The following is a 23,921-nucleotide window of genomic DNA, read 5'->3' as shown; positions in this document are numbered from 1 at the left end:
TCTGACAGTGGTTGAACTGTGTCGATACCCTGGAGTGTGTGGGGCAGAGTGGGGAGGCTTGTCAGAGCAGCGGTTGTTTACACTGTGTCACAAATAATAAGAACTGCTCCTTTATCTGAACAGATTAATTACAAACAGCCCCTTACACTAGTTTGACGAGTGTTCTGGACACCGACACATTTGAATTCTTCAAGTCGTTCACTACTGGAAGAACAAGGCAGATCATTCCAGGTGTGAAGCTGCATGGTTGTTGTTTTTTTCTGCTCTTATTTGTTGATGGAAATTAAAGCAGCTGTAAAGTACGAATGTTGAGGGGTTCAGTTTATTGAAGACTGAACTGATGCTGTCTTAGGTCATCGGGAACTTTGAGGGACAAAATATTTCTGGACAATCACATTTTTCTCTAACTAGTTATTTCTAGTTATTTCTGTCTAAGTTGTTGTTTTTTTAGTTGCTTTAATAATAAGTATTTCAGGCCTGATTAGACAGTTTTGGTGGGCCAGATTCAGGCCACAGGCCACCAGTTGATGTACACCGACACACACCTTTAAAGTCTGATGTTTAGCTACAGAGACAGAGACAGTAGTAATGACTGTTACTACACTGGGGGGTTGTTTATTAATACAATATTTAATTTTATACGTTAATGAGATGTTGACTAAAGTAAAGTTCCTAATTTTTATTAAAAGTGTCTTGGCTCAAGTAAGATCTCCTTTAAGTCCACGCCAGGTTCATCAGAGTGTGGGGGGGTGTGTGTGTGTGTGTGTGGGGGGGGGGCTCTGGGAGCCTGTGGGGGTTCGTTAACAGTGTACATGACCGACTTTCTTTGTCAGAGAGAAAAAGAGAACATCGCAAAAAGAAAAGAACAAATAATATAACTAATGACCTGAAAAGTAAGGCCTACCAAGATCAGTGGGAGGAAAACTTAACGGAGACTAAGAGGAGCGAGCGCTCAGCAGGAGCGGTGGAAGCGTCCGCTCGTGGAAGCAGAGAGACAAAAGATTGAAAGAAAGCAAAGAGACAGAGAGTGCTGTGATGCTGTGATGGCCTGACTCCTCAAATCAGACCGAGGAATGAAGACGAGTAACAAGACGAGCATCACCAGGATTACCGTCCGTCCGTCCGTCCGTCCGTCCGTCTGCTTTTTACCTATAGGCTGAGCTGATTGTGAGGCTGGAGGTTTTCCATGGCGGCTGTCAAATGTGGCAGTGCTCTAAATGAAAAGCAGACCCGCTCCCTCTCTTTCCTCTGCAGGTTTTCTGCAGCCGCGGCAGAGTGGGTCGAAGAGGTGCTCTGTATTTTTCAGCACACAGAGAAATGTATTGTGAGGCTTATTCTCTTGAGTGAAAGAGTTGGATAGGGCCTCTGTTTCTTTTTTCCTCCTGGCACTGCTGGACATTCATCACCCATACCTTCCTTCTGATAAATGATTGCTGCAAAGAAAAACACACAGCTCTTACATCCATACAAACCCATTCTGTGTCGGTGCACATTTAGCAGCTCAGTCACAGTATTTGTTAATCTATCATCTGAGCTGCCCAAAAAAATGATGACCTCACAGTCCCAGAAGGACGTGCTCTACAGCTGCTGTACCCTACACTCATTAGTTCCTCTTCAGATTCTCTGCCTTTTAAGAGAATCGAGTCTCAATGCAGCCTACTTCCTCTGCAGCGCCCCCTCTTGTACATATGAATTCAACAGTCACAGCTAATTCTTCAGAAATCCACCAAACTGTTTGACCAAAGAAACAAAGATTACTGATGTGTTTGATCTACCGACAAAATTAAAGAGAATATGAAACTTTATCTGGCTGCGCCCCCAAAGGGGACCTGCTCCCCCGCTTTGAGAACCACCGCCTTAAGTGAGCTTCACTCCTAAAGGTTTTTTTTCGGCTCTTCTTTTATGCTTTGCATGCGGCGTAAAACTGCCAAACACGATTCAGTGGCGACCCCTGATGGAGGGACAAAGACCAGAGTGAGTCCCTGTTAATATCATCACTTCAGACAAACCAGTCACACTGAACTGAGCACCTTTTGTTTTGTGATTAGTGATGGTGAAACGGGGGTGAGAACGGGAGTAAAAGTCCGTGGAGGAAACGTACAAAACCCTAAGATCCTTTGGCATTTCTGTGAAAGAAGCTTTTCCAGCTTTTCCAGCTCCAAAACAGTTGGACATCAAACCAAGTTTCCTCATTGGCTTCTTCAACAATCCTTACATTCATCACTGGTGGATAGAGTGAAGCTACCATCCACTCCCAGGCCACTGATTGGCTCTGTGTTGCGGTGTTGGTGAAAGTACAGTTTGTGATTGGCTGTCTGAGGGCTTTGATGTCTTCAACTGTATCCAACTGCTTTTTCTCTGAAGGAAGAGACGTGTCTGACGTGAACACTCACCACCACTGTCACCTTTCACTGACATCTTTATCGGAGACTTCGTGGATGTTAAAAACTAAGCTACAAAACCAATAAAAACATGTGAAGGTGACAACCATGACAGACAACAACCTAAAAGAAACAGAATGCTACGTTGACCACCGCGTGTTTTTGGTATTTAGAACAAACTACCGTGTCTGTCTGAAGTCTTTCTAAATCTCTGATTTATTTAACTTCACTCCAGAAGACGTTTCCTCTGTTGACTTTTAAAAGATATAGATTACAAATGAAACCAGGTTAGAAACTGCAGACAGTATGAAAACTTGAACAGTTTGATGACGCGTCATGATTGATCCCAACAGTTAGGGCTTTTAGGTGGGCATCTGTTGCACAGTGATTTTAAATTAACCCCATGGGTGGATTTCATTCCAAGAACAGGTGCAGGTTCATTCAGCCTCCCACAGACCGCGCTCTTATTCTGCTGCTCTCTTTGCTGCCTCACGTCATTTTATCTCATCGTTGGAAAGAACGAATACAACGAAGGAGGGTGGGGGAGGGCGGGGGGGGTATATATATTTATATTTATATATATGTGCACTAGCATATTTATCATTTATGGTACACAACAGTAACAGGTTGACCAATGTGGTGCAGCAGTCCTCAGCAGAGGGTTAGTCACTGTCCATATGTGAATGTTTTTATATATCAAAGCATCAGAGGACTAAAAAGTTCCTAAGTTGTCCTCGTATTTTATTTCTTTGTCAACATCACTCTTCTCCTCATTTGCCCTTAATGCACCTCTGAACTTCCACAGCACTTCAATTTGAAAGAAAAGCAGGAGAAAAAAAGGGAGAAGCCCTGAAGAATAGTCTTTGTGAAGAATAACTTTCTCCTCTTTTCTCCGTCCTTCCAGATCAATCGAGCCCCCAGCTTTGGGACTGATCAGAAGATTGATTACGATGTGAAGAAAGGGGTGCTGCTCAATGCTCTCAAGCTCCTCAACATAAGGTATTGTTCTCCAAAGAGGTCGCAGACACACACACACACACACACACACACACACACACACATAAATCAAATCCAGAGAAGTGAGTTCCAGACAGGTGTGTTTTTATGAAGTCTATTTTCCAAAGATAATTTAACATTTTTTTTCACCTGATTCTTTTGGATACACAGTAAATTTGACTATTTATTTTTATTTGCTTCAGACTGATTCGATTGTTTTTTTTAAAAGAACAGAAGTTTTAGATGTAAAAATAAAATAAAAAATAAATAAAAAACGCTGTCCTTGTAAATGTGCCAGTTGCAGCAGACTCAAAGATAGATAATGGAAAGAACACAAAGCTCGGTCCATTGTGTGCTTTGTGCAGCTTCCAATGAGGTGTGCAGTTTGCGCATGTGCGTTTGGATTCTTCTAGCTCAGCTACCTTCTTCTGTTCTGTGGATTTCAGTTGCCGTTGTTTGCCCTGCTGGGTGTATTTATACACGCTTCCTGCCCCGCTCTTCACTGGCTTTGTGGCTGTTTTTTGTTTGCCTGTTTAGGTTACACATTCTGTCATTCTTGCGGTGTAATGTATTCGTTGAACATGTGTTGTGTGCGGGTGTGTGTTGGTTGAAGGCATGCTGTTCTGTCCCCTGGCTACAGTGAGTCTGTCCACTGATTGATCATCGTACACTAGACCTCTGGATCTCTGCTCCCCTTTTTTCTCTTTTTTTTTTTTTTTTTTCTCTTTGTGCTTGTCCTCCTCTTACTGCTCTAAATATAGTCTCTTCTCTACTAGTTACACGCAGCTCCCTCACAAACACACAATGGATCAATTCCATCCAGGCCCATACATCTACTTTGGTCAAATGTGGAGCATAAAACCCCGCTCCGTCCTCCTGCCCAGCTCCAGTCGGCCCAAGCCGTCCTCTTATCGGGATGAATTGTTTCGGGCCCGACGTTTGCTGCGTTCCCACAGATTAAAAAGAGCAATTTGATTATTTCGTGACAAATAAATCGTTAGAAGCTGTGAACGGTGGTGAAGGGCCTTTTTTATTCTCCCGTGGACAAAATGCTTATGTTCACAGTGGAGTGAATGGAGGCTTTGTTCTACCTCGCTCTCACACACGCGCGCTCGCACACTTTCCCCTTATATAGTAATGACTTTTGCTTCCCAAAAGGGAGGGGTGGTTGTTTGTGGAGGTAGGGGCCACTCTCAGCAGCCATCTGCGACAGCAACCGTATCAACGTGGGATCAATTGTGACCAGGCTGGAGCTCGGACACTGATAAACCTCAGACCTCCAACTGCACTCAATATCCAATTTAAAGGGCCGGCGATTGACTAACATGAATTGCCCCGTTCTCTGGACTGCAGTGGTCCACTTGTCCAGGACCAGTTCAGTTCAGTCTGTCTGACTGTAATGGGTTTTTGATTGTTCTTTCGTTTCGTTCCACAGTGTAATGATAACAATAACATCAGGCAGCAGCCTGTATCTTAGAAATATGTATATCAGAACAGCTGTTCTCCGTCAGCTGGTGTGACTGGGATCCTTTCAGTTGAGTTTGAATTCTTACCTTTTCTTCATCCTGATCCAGAGCCAGCGATAAGAAGCGTAACCTGGCCCAGCAGAAAGCCGAGGCTCAGAGACGGCTGTACGGACACGGCTCCATGAAGAAACTCTCAGCGACGTCCTCAGACTGGGAGAAACAGCGCCACACGCTGGAGAGAAGGCGAGAAGAGCTGGTAATGAATAAGAAAAGGCCAAAATTAGGGCTGTCAAAGATCACAGTTTACATCTTATTAATCCCAGTACAGCTGTACATTCATCCTGATTATATGTATCTTTGTGACCTACAGTTTAAGGTCACATTTTTAGGTGATTGTTCACTTGGAATCAGAAGTAAGAAGTTTTTGAACCAAAACAACACGAGCCAAGACTAAAAAGAAAAGCCGTAGTCAAAACACAGCTGTTCCCCTAACAGCATATATCAGATAATTAGCTCTGTGGAATTCAGAAAGCAGTGAAGTCGCTCTCATCGTGATGAGAGAATATGGCAGCTATTCTGCCCCCCCCCCATCCCCCCTCCTTCTTTGATTAGCCTTTTGTTTAGCCGCAGCGATAATAAGTGGGAACACGGTAGCAACATTCCTGGCTGCACCTCATCCATCAGGGCTGTTACATCTAAAGTACGAGGCGAACGTCAGGTGACTGGAGCCACGTAACACTCGGTTCTCAACAAGGCTGCGAGGCCGTGGAGAAGTGGAATAACTCCCTCCTCTCTCCCTGTGCCAAGTGGCTGTCTGAGCTCCATCCTCATTCTTTTGTCGCATTATAATAGACCTGATGGGGAAATGTTTTTCAGAACTTTGGTCTCGATTGGCTAAGGCTGTTTTTTTTTCCCTTCTTTCACTTCCTCCTCTCCTCTCTCCCCTCCACGCTGGAGCTTTTTTTCATGTGGCTGAGTGGCAGTGTCTTTCACCAGAATGTCTTACCTTTGTTTCTCTCCCATTTGTAGAGAGAGCGACTGGCACAGGTCCGCAAGCAGATCTCCAGGGAAGAGCATGAAAAGCAGCATCGGGGGAACTACAGGTAAAAAAGACGCAGAGCCGACCAGGCTACGCCGCTGCTTCTGAAAATCCTTGCGCTTCATTCATGGCAGCCTGTCGTACAGTTGAGGGCAGAATAATTAAGATGAGGCAGAACATTAAAGGCACTGCGGACAGACAGGGTTCAAAGAACAAGACAGAGTTACCTGTTCAGTGTTTCTGAATTTGCATCTGAGTCTGGTGGTTCCCAAAGTAGGGGGCAGGGCCCTCCTGTCTGCCTGAGGTCTGAGGTCGGTCTGTTTGAGGTCGGTCTGTCTGAGGTCGGTCTGTCTGAGGTCGGTCTGTGTGAGCAGACATTACATCTTCAGTATTGACCTCGTGACCTTGGAGCAGTGATGCAGGTTGACTATGAGGAAGTAGAGGTGTTTACACGACCTCAGTCTCCTCAGGTCACAGATAAACACAGTAGTTGTTTGGGGAAAAAAGAGGAAAGTGCACACCTCAGGGAGGAAGTTTCTGTACGTGTTAGAAGACGATGAAGTCTCCATTAACAGCTCTTTCAGCTCTACCTTTTCTGTTGCTCCATCCTTCCTCATCAGTCTTCCTCACTGATCCTCCAGCTTTTTCATGTGGCGCCGACAGCCGTGGCCGGAGGCTACGTGTTCTGTCCGTTCCATTCTGTTGAATCACACGTCTCGTCCTGTCCTGATGACTGAACTGATGGTTATTGTGTTGGGAGCGTTCTTCTTTGTTTGTCCATCATTGTTTACAAATCTTTATGTTCTAAATCGTGTTAATTCATTTGTGAAGATTATTAAATTCAAAGATTCTAAGTCATTTTCATGCAGAATAACTCTCACGGTTCATCTAATAATCCCAGTTCATCCACTTTTTAACCAGATACACAGTTGATACAAATGTTATTTACACACATGCTACGAAACTTTTCTGTTTCTTGAAGCAACTCAAGCTTAAAAATACATCATTAACATGACTTTAATCAACCAAAAATGTTTGCATATTTTTCCCGATTTTTTTTTCCACATGAACAATTCATTAACATTTTAATTTATATAAGTCACATTAACTGTTGTTAGCAATGTTTATTTATCTTGACTTTATTATGATAAATCATGACTAATTACAGTCATGATTTATAACGATTGACTGTGATTAATCAGATTTAAATCTTTAATCAGTTCAAAGTTCTAAAAAAAAAGACCTGAAACTAGAAACAAGGAGCACAAACGTCTGTGTTTACTGGGGTTAGAAATAAATATAAATAAAGGGTTGGAGTTTTCCTCTGGTGCAGCTCCTCCATTTTTACGTCTTTCCTCCACTTTATTCACTGATTTTCTTCCTCATCTCTTCACCTCCTGACAGTTCTGTCTCTACTCCTTTTTCTCATCGAAGATCACGGACACTTGCTTTTCATTCTGTCATTCCACTCCCTAGGATTTAAATTTCTTAATTTCTTCTTCTTCTACTTTTTATCTGCCATCTCTCTGCATTGATTTCTCTGATTCTCTTACTCGTCCTTCATTTAATCATTTTCACTTCTTCTTTTTTTTTTTTTTCTGTCTTTGCGGCGTCTGCAGGAGAATTTACCCCCCAGATGACAAGCTGCTGTTGGAAAAGTATGAAAGCCTACTCTCCGCCGCCTTTCAGACCTTCCTTGCTGGACGAGCTGCCTCTCTGCAGAAAGAAATGAATAATCCACTGAAGAGAATGAAGGCATGTGCATCACACACACACACACACACACACACACGCTGATCCTTGTGGTTTTTTGAGAATGTCCCTTGTTCCCAATGCATTTCCAAACCCAGTGGTTCCCAAAATGGGGGGCAGGTGCCCCCAGGTGGCGCTGTTTTATTGCAGGGATGACCATGAATTTTATTCATTTCATTTATCAGCGCCACAGAGGGGAGAGTTGACTGATTTGTAACTGATTTGTAATGAGAGCAGGTGTGTTGTAGGGATGAGAGTGTTAGAAATACAGTCTGATGGACTTTATATATTTATATATAAATATATTATAACTTTGTTTCCCTCTTTCTTTAACTGGAGCTGCTGTACCTGCTGTAGCTCACTGGAATAGAGAGGCCAAAACAGGCCAGCCCCGTGACCTGGCCATGATTAGTCAGGGTTAATTATTCACAGAGCAGGTAGTTGATCATAATTACACGTCAGCTGCTCCACTGCTGTATGTCCATGGAATTACACAGTGTCTCCTCTAAACCTTATTTTAAGGCTGCAGACTCTGACAGGACGTGTCATAATAACGAAGATGTTTCAACAAAAGTTGAATTTCAGCTGAGATGTCAATCAGAGTTTAGTGATTTTAAAAACACGTTGGAGGTTTAATTTATTAGAGAATTGTGATGTGGAGAGAAGAAGCTGTAGACTTTATGTTATGGCATCACCATGACAACAGTAGTGCTGCAGACTATAGGGAGTCAGGGAGGGGGGAGGGGGGGTTAGGAAGTAATAGATAACGATGGAGAAAGTTTTGAATGAGATTTTCCACAATTTTGTTCTTAATTCTGTGATAAATATCAAAACAAAAATATTGTGTTGTTTTAAATTCACCGAGTTATTTTGGTTTTATTGACCAGATTGTGGATCAACTCTTGTTAAGTTCTGCTGGATAACGACTTTAAAAGGACTTTGAAAGAAGAAGTGACACAACGTGATTACTGCAGGATTGAGAATGAACGTTAGAGTGAATGTTATCAACACTGTTGTTTCTCTGCTGCTGTTCTGAGGTGAAAAGGTCAAATGTGGAGAAGCTTTTCAGCAGTTCACTGACCTGGTAACTGACCTGGTAACTGACCTGGTTGAGTGATCATCCATTTAACATGTTTGAAAAAAAAACAAACAAACAAAAAAAACATTATTAAGGCCTCGTGTTATAATATATATATTATATAATATTAAATTTGAAATGTTATTTTGCTCTCTGGTCAATACTATCAACTATATTTCATTTGATATAATTTTATAAAACGCACAAATCATTACAAATACATATTTGTCATAGGTTGAATCTTATTGAAGAGTCTAATCTTAACACTTAATAACTAACCGCTTCAACTATTGAAATAAATAGTTAGATTTTTGAATTCAAATATATGTCTGTTTATACATATATTTACATGTATATGCCATAGGTAAATATATATATATGTGTAATGCAGACAAGAGTTTTGCTGGTGGTTTGAACCATAGCAGACCATCTGATGGTCGTGTCATGTTCTGGGAGTTTCTCACAGTTGCACAGGGACAGAGTTTGTTTTCCAGCTCACTGTCAACATATCGGTTCAGGCTGACAGACACTGCACCCACAGGAGTCGTGTGGGCTGCCTCGTGTGGGCTTCTCAGGACAGCCAATTGAAAAAAAAAAATGTCATGGACTATTTCCCTGTCAAAGAAAATATAGTTTTTTCTGTAATGGCAGCAATAACCTGCTGATGCATGTTGCCTGAAGTGATGAAGAGTCAGCGTTTCCATCATCAGTCACTGCAGCCCAGACATTCCAGCAGTAGGTGACACTGAAGGGTCAGCGTCCCAGGTTGACAGGGAGGCTGCACATTCAGTCCTACATTTATCTGACATGGAAAACAGAAATAAAGACAGAGTACTACTGAGTGCTGTTCAGTACTACAGTGTGTGAGTAGAAGAAGAGCAGAAATATTTTATCACCTGTGTGAATCCAAACACCACAGTGGATCTGGAAGATGAAATTATTGCATACCAAGTCATGCTAAGTATGTGGATTTTTAAAGTATATAATTGTTCTATTTTGCACAAAAAAAAAAAAAGAAAATCAGGAAGTAGAAAAAGGCTGGAGGACATTTTTCCCCAGTAAATATTTGATTAATAGAAATGTTAAGCATTTCTGATTAATTATCAGAATTATCAGCCACACAGACGCTGAGGAAAGTCAAGAAAAAGAATTTCATGATAAAACAGCAGGAAAATTAAATGAAAAAAAAACAACAACCAAAATTAAACTTCGACTCTGACTTCTTTGAATTTTGCCTAATTAAAGTGAACGTACAGCTGTACCTGAGTCACAACAAAGTCACACAGGAATCTGACTCTTCCTACGATCAGACGTCACAGTGGAACTGTTCTGGCTGCAGTGGCTTTAAAAAAAAAAAAAAAAAAATTAAATGATGCTCTTAGGAACGGGCCTACTGCCAGACTGTCCTCATCACAGCTTTAGCTCCCCCTGGGGTAACTGCGAGTTACACACCCACTTACACACACACCAGATGCAGCCTCAGGGGAGAGGAGTGGAGTTTACTGCACGTTGGTTTGTTAGACACTGAACAGTGTTTATTCAGGCCTCGGAGTCTTGGTGATAAATGACCTCTGATGAACGCACGGTCCGATGACGTCACGTCAGTCTGATGATGTCACGTCAGTCTGATGACGTCACGTCAGTCTGATGATGTCACGTCACACTTTAAGTTCTGTTTCTATCACGTCCTTGACTTTGTATGTAATGATCTGCTAACCAAACATCAGCCAGTGGAGCCTGTACTGAGGCTGAAACCACTGAGGCGTCGATACATTTAACCTAACCTGCTCTTTCTGTTTGATGAGAAAATGATTCATCTACTGTTTTATCTCTGCCACAGGAGGAAGACATCTTGGATTTGTTAGAACAATGTGAACTGGATGACGAGAAGCTGATGGGTAAATCCTCCAGGCAACGAGGCCCCAAGGTACGTGGAGTGAAGGAGTGACGGAGTGAAAGAGTGAAGGAGTGACAGAGTGAAGGAGTGAAGGAGTGACAGAGTGACAGAGTGAAGGAGTGACAGATAAAGGTGACCATGTGCCTCAGAGAGAGTGAAGGAGGTGGTCCTGGGGTTGAAGGCCAGGGAACACAGTCTACACAGTAGGGTATAAACCTAGTCTCAGGGTCACAGGGTCACAGGGTCACAGGGTCATGGCCAGAGTTTGATTCTCTTCTAATTAACAGAAGGATATTTGACTAATTGTTCGGCCTGATGCTGGAGTGTTCATCCTCACATAATTAACAGAAGGATATTTGTTTGTCTTCAAACCTATATTTGAATGAATCATACTTGGCCTGATGCTGGAGTGTTCATCCTCACAGCAAAGTTGAGAAAATTGCAAATTATTTAGTGAAATAAAAGGTGAAGGCTGCGCTGGTTCTTAGCAGGTTAGCAGAGAAAGACTGACATGAGAAGGAGTTCCAGAGAACAGAGGCAGCTCCTTCAGGGGACAGCTGTCAGACTCCTCCTCTTCTTTGTCTTCATCTGTCAGATTCACCTCCACGCCCACTCCGTTCTCCTCAGCAGCACGTTACTGCGTCCGTCATCTTCCGCTCCACTCCCCTTCCTTCATCTCTGCTCATTTACACCCGGCCCCTGACTTTAAGGGTTAAATTGTCCGGCGCTCTGAGAGTGGGTTCAGCTCTGCGTCAGGCTGAACCTGCTCAGACACAGTCACTATTGTCCAGATTAATTTGGGCCCCAGTCAGTATGGATGACGTGGAGTGTGGTGAAAGAGACGTTGAGAGGGGGGTGGGGGGGGGGGGGGGGGGGGTTGTGACGGATAGATTCACTCCTCTGGGCATAGAGCTCAAGAGCCATCTGGTGAAACTGAACCATGGAGTGAATGAAAGCTAGAGGAGAAAAGCGAAGCAAAGAGATTATAGGCAGGATTTAGTGGGAAGTCGACGCCTGGAGGTTCCATTTTACTGAGGAGATGTGAAGAGCAGGAGGGAAGGAAGTGAAAGAGTTATCTTGGCAAAGACGGCTTGAAGCTACTTCTAGGTTTGATTTTTTCTCTCTTGGTGTTTGTTCCTGGACCCACTGTCCTCCCAGCCTTTCACCCACTCTCACCCAAATGATCTAATCACCCCCCCCGCCCCCCCCACCTTCACCTTCATCTTCGAAGCATATGAGAAATTTCTATCACACACACACACACACACATGGCTGATGTTTAGCCTCCACTCTTTGTCTTGAGCTTCCTTTGTTTATCCACTGTCTCTCTCTCTCTCTCTCCCCCTGCCCCCCCCTCTGCCCTCTGTTTCTTTTCACTCCCATTCTTAAATTCATCTCCTCCTCCTCATTTCTCTGCTCATCCATCTGACGTTGCCCTTCTTTCCCTCTCGTTGGTTGACTCTCCATCACTCACCCACTCAGCTGCCCAGCGGTGACTGTGCTAACCCTCTGATCACATCCTGTCCATTAATTCAGGTTCCCAGACGGCTGTGCCTGAGCTAAGTGTTGAATAACAGATGTGTAAATGCTTTATTAATGTCGTCAGAACATTCCTTTCCAGCCCAGAAATCTGTCAAACGACTAAAACACAAAATAAAAGGTTAGTCAGTAAATATAAGGCTCACAAATTATAATTTAATCTTGGAATTTTCTAAAGAAAAATAAAATAAAATAACAATTTGATTGGGTCTTAAAAATGCATCGCATTTTTACAATTAGGAATTAATATAATTGTTTTTTTTTACTCAAAAACATCAGAGCAGAACAACATTTCTGTTCCTAAATATGGGACTCATTCCGTCTCAAACCGACGCCTTCCTTTGAATTTAACCTTTACATAATTAATCAAGTCAAATTTGTTAAAGGTATGAAAGCACTCGTGTTCCTATTTATAGTGACAGGAAGGCTTAGAACGGAGCGCATGTGTCACTGTGTATCTGTGCATAATGAGCCTGCGAGCAAACACACACGCGGGCGAGCCGTGTCACCACTGGGTCTCCGTGTGACAGATGGTAGCAGGCTGAAGGTGAGGGAGGCTGAGGGAGGCTGAGAGAGGCTGACAACAACTCAACATCTTCATGTGTGTGTGTGTGTGCACTTCTGCTTGTACATTTACTTATGCCCTTGTTAGAGGCAGTCTGATTGGAAGGATGATGTTTTTCCAAAATGATGTCAGTTTGAATTACAGTTAAAGGATCAACTCCAGTTGTTTGATTCTTCCAAGGAAATAAAAATGGACGTTTGTGCAGAGCAGGGTGTTCATCAGAGGTCAGCGAACCTTCGACACCGTCAGGCACGTTGTTCCCACTCACTATGTGAACGCTGTATTTTTGGTTTTGTCTCTCTTCCCCCTTTCTTCCACATTCTACCTGTGCCAGCCCTTGACCGCCATGCCAGAGTGCAGCCAGACACCCAGGCGCCAGCGACCCGACTATCTGGCTGATTTTACCAGCGCCAGCAGCGCCGACAACTCGTGTTCGTCTTCTGATGAGGATGAAGAGGACAGGGGGAAATCACGAGGAGGAAGAGGTGGAGAGAAGAAGGACAAGAAGGTGTCTTACCACCTCGAGGAGAGCAAGGACAAAGACTTGGCAGAGCGTTCAGGTAGATCCACCTTGAACCTCTCTGGGTTTATATCAGATCTGTCTTTTATTGACCAAAATTATAAAAGGCCTTTTCTTTCTCTAATATATATATAAATATATAGAGTTTATATTAGAGAAACTATAGACTATATATTTACTGGATATATATGTAAACCTGCCTCTGGTCTGTTGATATTAGAAACTTCATATTTTACTTTTTTTTCTGATGTTTGAACATTTGAACTTTTCTTTCGTACGGTGCATATTGTATTTTTTTTTTAAATTTCAGCCTAATTACATCAGGACGTCTTCAGTTTCTTTTTTTTTGACTAAGAGACAAATCATAAGGACAGTGAATGGAGCAGACTTTAACATATGTGATGATGTAACACAGGTATCAGAGCTGATGCTGCAAACACACGACATCTGCTCCATCCTGGTGTCAACTCTTTGAAGAGTGGAGTCTTGATTGTACAAAACTCTGCTCCATAGTGTAAAGTGCACACACACACACACTCACGCACACACTCGCCAACGTACAAATGAAGAGTTGTTACTTTGATCAGAGCGGGCGGTTTACGCATGTAACGTGTGAAGTAGCGTCCTCCAGAGGCCGCGGTGCAGATGTTCAGCAGTGGAACTAATTGATGTGATAAAATGGTAGCAGGTCCTCAGATTGTAATGAAAGCATAAGCAGGGTGATCATAGTGCCAGACTCATGGGAAGTCACTCTTTGTTGCTGATTTCCTAAGAGGAGCGACACGACTTCACAGCTGCAGACACCAAACACTTGGAAAAATTAGGCGTTGAAAAGCACTTGAGAAAAAAGAAAAGTGTCTTTAAATAGAGAAGATCCAGTAAATGGAGGCTAAAGGATGAGGCAGAGGTGAGGGAGGAAGAGCAGTTTGATACTCCATGAAACAAAAAAAGTTGTGCTTTGATATTTACCTTGAAAACACCTGGAGTGCTTGAATGTGTTTTTGTTCCAGAGTGGGAGCAGCAGGTCTGAAACGTTCCCACAAATAGACACACGTTAGACACGTGAACCGAGTGTCAGCTCTCTGGGGTGAAAATGAGGACACTCTTAACAGTAGTCTAAATGTGCTGACCTTGGGAGGGAGAAAAACACACACACACACACACACCTCTGCTTTGTGAACGACTCGATAGGAATGGAATAGAAATGGAGGAGAGTTGGAGAGCTGAACAGAAAGAGGGAAATAAAGCTGCACTTCATAACAAGCTAACAGTTGACTGAGCTCTGAAGAAATGTTAAGGTGAAGCAGCCGCACCACGGACCTCAGAAAAGTTCTGTTGGTCTCTTGTGAGCCAGGGTTACAGGGTGGGAGGACAGAAGTGTGAAGGATTTTCACAGTTTACAGACTGGACCGGCTGAGACTGGATCAGAACTGTTAGAAAAGTTCCTACGGGAATCATTTTCCCCGTTAACCCCTTCCTCCTGTTTTTTCCTGCAGGTCGTATTCACTGGAAACCACGGGTCAAACCACTCAAAACTAGCCCCGCCCCCTCCGCCTCACCAACACTGTCAGGTCCAATCAGACGCTCCATCTCTTGTCCTCGCTCCATTGCCTCCCTCTCGTCGCCCAGCGAGGTGCGAGCGTTGTCGACTAGGCCTTCGCCCACGGTTCCCATGGCGACTCCCCTCATCAGGCCGAGCTCTGCCACGCTTCGATCTCATTCGCTGAGCCGCACTGGCTCCTCCTCCCTCCGTGTGCCTCACAGCAACAGCCTGGGGACCATCCACGCCAACATGGTGAGAAGGAAACCGTCCAAACACAAACACGCTTCAAAGCCTAAACATTTTTAATCTTCATTCCTACATTTATTAAAACTAACTTTATTCTTTATCTCCTTTATTCATTATTTATTTAAACAGAATTTATTTAAACTCCACTAACTTTATTCTTTATTTAAACAGAATTTATTTAAACTCTCACCCAATGACGTTTGTCCTTCGTTCCTCCAACAGTCGTAGAGTTACAGAAACACTGGCCTCGTGTTTTTACCATCACAGACACAAATAATGACATACTTTTTAAATGACTATAATGACTGACCTGAGGTTTTCTCTGACCAAGACAGGAACGACTCAGTGGTTAGAAAATAACTTAATAATTAATTTACTTCAAATATTTAAATCACATCTAATCCTAGGATTAAACTTGTGTAAATGTGATCATTATTTCAGTTTTAAATAATCTTGAATCCCTTCTGTCTCTCATGTGGTTGTCTACAAACGTGTGAGAATATAAATATGTACTATGTTGTGTTGTGTGTGAGGGATTTCTACTGAAAGACGTTTGTGTGTGTTTGTGTTTGTGTGTGTTTCCACCTCAGGGTGATTCTCTAGTTAACCTGAGGAGTAAAGAGCAGGAAGCAGAGCTGGTGCGTCAGACTCTGGCTGCTCTCACTGCCATGAGGATCAGGTTTCCAGGTAAAACCGAAGAAGAGGCCGAGGCTGTGCTGGATGAGGTGGGTGAAAAGTTTTTTTTTTTTACTAAAAACCTACAAACATTATCCTTAAATAGTTTCCTGACACAGAGTCACTGAGATTCTGGTTCAGTTACAAAAAGAAAAAGAAAAAGAAAAAACCAAAAGGCGGCAGCGGTGAAGGTGGCAAACGTGTTGTACAGAAGTGCAGATCTTTTCGTACTCCCACAGTCCCCTCTGTGGCCAGGTGCGGTCACTCTGCAGCCTAACTAAAAGTGACCTCCTCCCCCTCCGCTCTAGCGTGTCCACATCGGCCTGGCGTTCGCCGTGTCACAAATGACCTCAGTGACAACCTGTCGCTCCGTCTGCGGCTCAGACTTATTCCCCGCTGCTCCTTTGTTTTAATCATGGCCTCCTCTATTTCTGGGCACACCTCTGTGTCCTGCCATCTGGTGTTTTCTTCCACTTGTGTTTCTGCTAAAACCATTAGCATTCATTTGTTTAATTTGTACTTTTAAAGACATACAGTACGGCTTGTGGTATATGGCTCATTAGTTTTTGTACTTATTTGTAATTGGTGGACGTGCTGTGCTGCTGGGAGCAGGCTGCTGGAAAAAAATTCAATAAAGTCAGGGTTTAGTACTGTTGAAATATTCAAATATTGGAATAAATTCCTGTAAGTTTTTAGACTAAATATAACTTCCTGCCGCCGCTCCATACTGTGTTTGACCTTTGTTGACCTACTGTCAAAAACAAAAGCACATCAGTCAGGAGGTTCATGAAAATGAGAGTGGATCTCTCTTTGCTCTTTCCTCTTCAGTGGTGTTGTGACAAACCTGACGGTGTAGTGGTTTGGCCCAGGTTTTATATGAACTGCCCTGACGTCGTGGACTCAGATACCTGTTCTAGTGTCAGAGTCGTACCCAGAAACATGCAGCGGTCCAGTCAGGTAGTGTTGTGTGTTTTCCTCTCTGACTTCAGCGTTGGCCTAATGAGTAGTTTGGTGAAGTAGGTCAACAACATCAGAGACGACGTCGGGCCAGGACTTGTTCTGTTACAGGTCTAGTTTAAGGAGCAGTTTATTTGTTGGAAAGCAGTGTTTTCAACTGAAACGGTGTAAATTAAAAGTCTGTGGTGCAGTGGACATGAGTGGCATCAGTCGAGAGGCCACGACTTTCCTCACAGCAGTAAATGTAATCACTGAACGTCGTAATAAAATCTGTGTGTTTATAAATCAAGGTTAAACTAGAACAAGTCACCAGGTAATTTTCACTAAGAGAACAGAGAAATAAATTGTATGTAGATGTGTGTGTGTGTGAGAGAGACATCTGTGTGTGTGTGTGTGTCAGGTTTGTGCAACACAATTACCTCCGCACCTGTGATGTTCATGTCTGAGCCTCAGGAGACGTTTACCTGGAACCAAGAGCTTATTTTATTATGTTTTTATATTTAGGACCAATCCAGAGAATGATGTCGTATTGTCAGAGTAACGACCTCCTTCATCTTTGACTCAAAGTCAACCTTTTGCCTAATTAGCTTTTTCTTTTGCTAATTGGAAGGAATTTTATGTCCGTAAGCCACAAATGTGACACATGTTCTCCTCCCAGTTTTATTGTTCATGTGACCGTGAAGCAGAAGAAGCTAAATGAGTAGAAGAAACGGCGCCGTTTTAGGTCTGTCGTACCGTCCGACGGATGAATGGACTGTAGACTTTAAACGGTCACAGAAAAGTTCAGCCGTGAAAATATCTGAAGAAAGAAAAAAAAAAAGAAAATACTCGACAGTTAACGTGAGCGTGGCCGTTATAGAACTAATCACTAACTAGCAGCTAAACGACTTCCAGCCTCTGAGTTGGTTTTTTTTGAATATTCTTAAATCTTCACAGAGACACAGTGACACAAACCCAACTGTGGACTTGGATTCTTAAAGAACCATTTAGTCTTTTCTCCAGTTCTGATTTAAAAAATGCTCCTGTGAGTCACTTTTCTAAGTCTTAATAATTTGTGACAGTGATTAATGTTGTTAATGTTAATGAGTCAATGATGAGAATGTTTCCCTGATCGTTTAAAAAACTGGTTGATAATATTCCATTGACTCAAAGATGGATCAGAGAGTAAACCAAAGATTTGATGTGTCGCTGTCACTGTTTAAATTGTTGGCAGACCAACAGTTACAACACACTTCATTATTTAATTTTGGACCTAACGATGCAATTAATGGTGGAAAAAAAAACACAATTAATCCTAATTCCAAAAAGAATTGTTTCCCAGCAGGATATTTATTTCTTAGTTCTTACAATTGTGTGTATTTTTGTTTTTCTTTGTGAGTGTGTATGTGTGTGTGTGTGTGTGTGTGTGTAAACACATACAGTATAAGGTTTGCACTGGAGCGCCCCCCTGGGACCACTTTCTGAAAGACATCAATCACACAGTGTGAAAGTTAGAAACCAGCAGAGATTGAGACTCAGTCAAAGGAGCAGCATTACACACACACACACACACACACACACACACACACACTGTGCATGGTAATAACAGCACAGATATACAGCTTAACAACAACATGCCTTAAAGGTTTTTTATGCTGCACAAAACATAGGTTTTTTTTCCCAAGAGGAAAACTCCGGTCTTTCTGCTGCTGCTCAGTTGTGTAGGATCTCAAACCAAACCGTTAATAAGGTTTTATACCTGGTTCTGTGGCAGTGGCTCTAAACTCTTCTGATACAACAAATCCAGATGTGTTTCTCAGGCAGCGTTACCATGGCGTGCCGTCAACACGCTCCACAGTAAAATGTGCCTGAAGCCGTAACTGAGCCGAGTGATCGGTGGAGCCGACATTGTTATCGACTCCGTGTCTGTGCTGAGGTGTCAGAGGCGTCTGTGAGGATGAAGGTGTCACTGTGGGAATGAGGTTGGTACAAACGTCAGTCTTAGATGTCGGGCAGATTTCTATAGCTTCCTCAAAGTGGTGCAGTTTCAGAAGTTTGCCCTGCGCTCTAACAAGCTGCTGTCTGACCTGGCAGCCACGGGTTTGGTTAGAGTGAAAGTCATGTTTTTATTTTTCTCTTAACTGACGTTTCCTGTATATGTGACTGAACTTAACGGCAGAGTAAAAAAAGACATCTGTGAAAGTGACATCTGTGTTTCCTGATGTGTTTCCAGGTGGAAACCACAGGATTATTATTGCTGCTAATATGTGAATTTGAGACACTGTCGATAAACAGTTAATAATGTTGTATGAAAAAAAGAAACATATTTGTATTTTTTTACCTTTCTCACTCAGATGCATGACAACTGGAAGTATCACAAACCAAAAGTGGCCTCCTATTGGCTGGTGAAGCTGGACTCTACAAAACAGAGAAAGGTAAGCTGTGATTTAATTTCCTGTTTCCTGTTTCCTCCTTGTTGAACCTCAGACCTTCTACTGATTTTCATGTTTTTTTCTCTACTATTGTCACCTTTTTGACCTGGATCAGTAAACACTGAGCCTTCACTCTGTGTTATCGTAGCTTTAATATTAACAACAGCCTTGAGTCCAATCTCTGTGTTTTTTATCTCATGTCAGTTAATGACTAAAGGTCCAGACAAATGATGAACCGTCTCTACTTCATGATCACATGTTCTTAACCCAGTTTGAGTCAAAGTGTTTTTCTATGTCTGATATATTTAGTTCAGTCCATGAATTATTTACTCAGTTACATTTTTTTCTTTGGCCACTTTTTTCTTGCTTTTTTCATGTTTTATAAGAATGTTTAAAAATAATTCAAAAAGGGACTTTTGTTTTTTTAAAGACATCAGACCTTCTATCACACTGTAAAACACCTTTTCAATGGCTAACTGTCTAACATCTTAGATAAAGAGATAAAAAATCCACAGAAATGAATTATTAGAGAGAAACCAGATGATTTCACTGCCAGACAGTCAGAGATGTTGGAGAACAAAGAGGATGTAAACAAAGTGAAGAGGGGACGAGACGTGAACTGCCATCCTGTAGGTGTGTCAGTAATGATGTGATGTCGCAGCCACTGTTCCTGCACAGCCGTCGTTGGGCTGTGACGGAGCGAGCTGATGTTTTATTTGGAGTGGAGCAGCCTAATGAGCAGCAGGCAGAGGTCAGGAATGTGGCGCCCACCGCTCTGCCATCTGATTACCATACCAAAACACCGCTCTCTCTGTGTCTGTGTGTGTGTGTGTGTTTGCTCCTCTATCAGTTTGAGTGTGTGAGCGCGTCTCGCTGGCTCCGTGTTGCTGCAGGGAAATCTTGCCTCTTCGCATCATGAAACACACACATGCACGCACGCACAGTGAGAGTGGCACGTCAGTAATGAGGGGAGAGGAATCAAAGACCGAGGCTGTGCACCGTGAGCGGGGCGGAAGAACGACGATGGAAAAGGAAGGAGAGAAGTGAGGAGGGATAGAAACAGGGAGGAGGGAAGACGGAGGGATGGTGCAGGTGTCCTCACTGGCCAAGAACCTCTGACACCTCCTCTCAGCAATTAGTCCTGACTCAGGCTCTCCACCGTCTGCCCCGGGACTGGTTGTCCTGGATCTGTGTGTGTGTGTGTGTCAGCTCTCTCTCTCTCTCTCTCTCTGTGTGTAGATCCATTATCCTCTGCAAATATTGAATTTAACATTGTGAACAAGTGAAGAACAAAGTAACAAATGCCAACTCACACACACGTCAGTCAGAGACGCGGCGTCCTCCTGTACGGCAGCATCAGCTCCTCTCATCATCATCATCATCACGTGTTCTGTTTTCACCTCTGACCTCTGACCTCTGACCTGCTCAGGTGTTGGACATCGTTCGAACCAACGTACGTTCCGCGCTGCAGCGGATCTGGAGGGAGCCGGACGTAGAGAGCCTCCACCTGTACAGGCTCTTCAACCGCGTCTTCAACCGGCTGCTGTGGAGCCACGGACAGGGTCTGTGGAACTGTTTCTCCAACACTGGGTAGGACGACAAACACACAGACAGGAAACATTTAAGAACCAGTCCCCTCCTCCCCAACAGGGGGCGGTGTTCAGGTGTAGATGAGTTTAGGATCAGACAGTAACATCGTTTCATAAATGTTCATGAATAAATGACCTCTGGTATAGAGAGGGATTAGTGTGGTACACAGCTGCCTAACACACAGAAGGTCGGGGGTTCAAGCTCCTGTGTGGGTTGCAAAGACTCACATTTTCCTTTTTGTAGAAGAAATAATTCAATTTAATCAATAAATCCAGATTCATACACAAAGACTCACATTTTCCATTTTGTAATTTAATCAATAAATCCAGATTCATACAATTTACCAACTTATTTCCAAACAAGGTTTTAATTTCTGTTTTTAGGAAATAAGTCAAAGAGAGTCAAACTGAGGTGTGAGAGTCAGAGCCACAGGAGAGATGACATATATAGAAGCAAACAGTGGTTTCAGTCTGCAGAACCTTAATGAAACGATTTGACACAGTCAACAGTCTTTATGTGCACTTCATCACCACCGTCCTGTCACGTCGGTCACCTCACCATCTACCGTCGCTCTTACGACCAGTGTTAATGTTTGTATCAGTGTCGCTGAGAGCAGCCACATCTTTCCAACACGGCTGTAAAAGCAGCGGCAGCTGAGTGACAGCCAGAGTGTGACAGAACAACCACTACCCACTGCACTCTGCTAAAAGCACCCGGGATGAAAGAAACATGTTACTTTGTTCAGACATGTTGCAAATTTGTCGGCGACGTGGGCTTTTAATCAAGGCATTTCACAGGTGAGAGGCAGAAGAAGAGTGAGTGAAAGAAGGTGAAAGACGACCTTTCAGTTTTCACCGTTACTTTGCTCTGCTATTGCAGGCTTTCAAGTTTCCTTTATTTATTTCTCGTCTGCGTCTTTTTTTGATGTCACACAAAGTGGTTTCCTCCGAGACGAGTGACTGTTGTGATGGACCCGCAGGAGACGGACGGGTTTAGAGGAGGACTGCTGCTCCTCCTCACCTACAGACAGGGTTTAGCCTCTACATACAGACAGCTGCTGCACTTTATGGAGTGTGATGAAGACCTGACCTTCTGGTGTCATCTGCTCTCCATATTCTTTACGGTTCAGTTGCTCGGCGGCCGTGCTTCCCTCGGCACACAGGGCTTAAAGTGTGTAACTGAAGTTGCTGCCCACCAGTTCTTCACCTCACTCCTCCCTTCTTCCTCAGAAACTGTAGGAGAAAGGAGCGAGTCAGTGAGAGTGAGAAGCAGAAGGACTGACGTAGAGGGATTAACGTCTTCAGAGGAGTCGCCGTAGTGTCATTGAAAATGAGACATTAGATATAAAAGGTTAAAAAAAAACCCAGTGCTGGAGATGTACAGGCCTGAGAGGATTTCCATGTCTAGCATTAGCCAAACCCAGCATGACTTCACCCCAGGAGGCCTTTGTCTGATCACAGCCTCCCCCGGATGAACCGGCTCCGTTCATCAGCAGGCAGTAGCCTCAGTTTGGAGGAAACCCAACAGGAGGCCAACAGGAGGCCCCCGTGTCACTCAGCAACAAGGGGGCAGTTCACCTCCAGATGCCAGCTAACCCCCCCCTCCCCCACCCCGTTTCCTTCCCGTCTCTTGTTTGATATTTTATCTGAGGGATTTAGTAACAATCAAAAAGCGTCAAAGCTACTGTGAGAAACAAATACAACAGGCAGATCTGACGAGAGTCTCTGCTTCTACACAAGAGGGAGCCCCGCCTCCTTTGGAGAGCATGGGGCGAGACATCAAGCGTATCCCCCAGTGATGTGTGTCTAAGTTGTTTAAGCTTTTCCACAGTCGGGGGTAGATCTCTGGTTGAGGGGAAACTCCAGGAGGACTTATTCATCTCTCCTCTAATGTGAGTCTGACTGACTTCCTGTCTGACTGAGGGCATGACCTTTGACCCCCGGCCCCCGGGCCTTAATCTGTACACCCTGTTATTTTTAAATGTACAGTTTAACACAGCGGGTGGCAGCAGGTGTTGTGAGGTGATGGTCAACTCAAACAACAGAATTAAATGATTTACTTTATATGAACTGGTTAAATTCACTCATTCATTTAAATCAGTCTGAGAACAACTCTTACCACAGATCGTTCTTGGATCCTCCTTGGAGCTCCAGTCTTTTCACGGCTGTGAGATGAACACCACTGACGCGCGGCTCACGTGGTCCTTCCTCTGCTCCCCAGGTCGTCGTGGGAGGCCGTCTTCAGTAAGAGCGCTGAGCTGGTGTCAGCCCAGGAGCTGCAGTGCTGCCGCCGGCTGGTCCAGCTGTGCAGAGACTGTCTCCTGGTCGTCTACAAGTTTGTGTCCGAGTCCCGTGGCTCTTTGACGGGACTGAGCCCTGAGTGGGACGACACCAGGTGAGAAGGAACAGTCCACACACAGTTCACATCTTTGTACACAAGACTGAATCAGAGAGAGAACAGAGCAGCACAAATCAAACACATCAGTGTTGATGGAGAACATTTATGATGTCACTGAAACAAACAGAATGGTTTCCACTGTACTTTACCATATAATACTGTACTGTACTGTACTGTACTGTACTGTAAGACACATCTCACAATCCTTTACTAAACTGTTTGCTACATCCCACTGTCTTTAACTGTAAAACACCTCACTACACATTAATACACAACATTAAACCATGTCACACTAAAAGTACACAAAACTAACTAGTATATAAGTATAGTACTGTAATATAGGTACTGTATTATTCTGTACTCTAAATCTCACCTCCTCCTTTACAGTAAAATACAACAATTGTTTTCCACTGCTCTAATAAACTACAGTTTACCATCATTTAGTTCCGGTGTTTTTTACCACTGTTTTCTGCAGTAAATTTTATAAACAGTCTGTATTAAAAAACTATATTAATCGTCCAGATTTATCCGTTAAGTTAATTGTCATTGTGATCCAGCTGCTTATATCAGGTATACTGAACTACATTAACTCTCCCCCTAGAGGGCACTGTAAAATGCATACAAACTAAATTATTTATTAAAAGCAGACAGCCGAGCTTTAATTTGACTTTTCTTAACAGTTGTCATAATTACACCTCCCAGGGAACCTCCCTCTACTCCTCTGTGGAGGTTTGGAGCCATCAACGCCGTCGTCAAAACCTTATAAAACCAACAAACAAACAAAAAGTAATCATCCTCGCTCTCTTTTAAAGGTTTATCCCTGTGGGAGGTTTGAAGTGAGTGAACTTTTAAAGCACAGCTTTGGGCTG

The 23,921-nt window shown here is 43.3% G+C and overlaps 1 protein-coding gene and 1 long non-coding RNA gene across 5 annotated transcripts in view; one reads left to right on the top strand and one right to left on the bottom strand.

Moving 5' to 3' along the window:
* Nucleotides 1–23,921, top strand: part of ttll7 (tubulin tyrosine ligase-like family, member 7) — a 51,402-nt gene that overhangs the window by 22,388 nt on the left and 5,093 nt on the right. For 3 of the 4 annotated variants that reach the window (XM_008328745.3, XM_025065119.1, XM_008328754.3), the window contains exons 10-20: nt 3,286–3,380; nt 4,952–5,099; nt 5,873–5,946; nt 7,502–7,637; nt 10,553–10,639; nt 13,048–13,273; nt 14,730–15,028; nt 15,613–15,747; nt 18,988–19,068; nt 20,495–20,655; nt 22,876–23,049. In XM_008328745.3, coding sequence (XP_008326967.1) covers nt 3,286–3,380; nt 4,952–5,099; nt 5,873–5,946; nt 7,502–7,637; nt 10,553–10,639; nt 13,048–13,273; nt 14,730–15,028; nt 15,613–15,747; nt 18,988–19,068; nt 20,495–20,655; nt 22,876–23,049 — 1,616 coding nt within the window. Of the gene's footprint in view, nt 1–3,285; nt 3,381–4,951; nt 5,100–5,872; nt 5,947–7,501; nt 7,638–10,552; nt 10,640–13,047; nt 13,274–14,729; nt 15,029–15,612; nt 15,748–18,987; nt 19,069–20,494; nt 20,656–22,875; nt 23,482–23,921 lie in introns of those variants that run through there. The other variant, XM_025065130.1, reaches the window with a different exon arrangement.
* Nucleotides 15,758–20,515, bottom strand: LOC112488527 (uncharacterized). The gene is made up of 4 exons (XR_003052669.1): nt 20,379–20,515; nt 18,975–19,051; nt 18,393–18,602; nt 15,758–18,114 (listed from the first exon to the last, which is right to left on the bottom strand). It is a non-coding gene; the product is annotated as an uncharacterized LOC112488527 (long non-coding RNA).

The sequence above is a fragment of the Cynoglossus semilaevis genome, chromosome 2, assembly GCF_000523025.1.
Source record: "Cynoglossus semilaevis isolate Cse_v1.0 chromosome 2, Cse_v1.0, whole genome shotgun sequence".
Classification (NCBI taxonomy): domain Eukaryota; kingdom Metazoa; phylum Chordata; class Actinopteri; order Pleuronectiformes; family Cynoglossidae; genus Cynoglossus; species Cynoglossus semilaevis.
The sequence above is the reverse complement of the archived record's forward strand: the minus strand, read 5'-3'. Positions and strand labels throughout refer to the sequence as shown.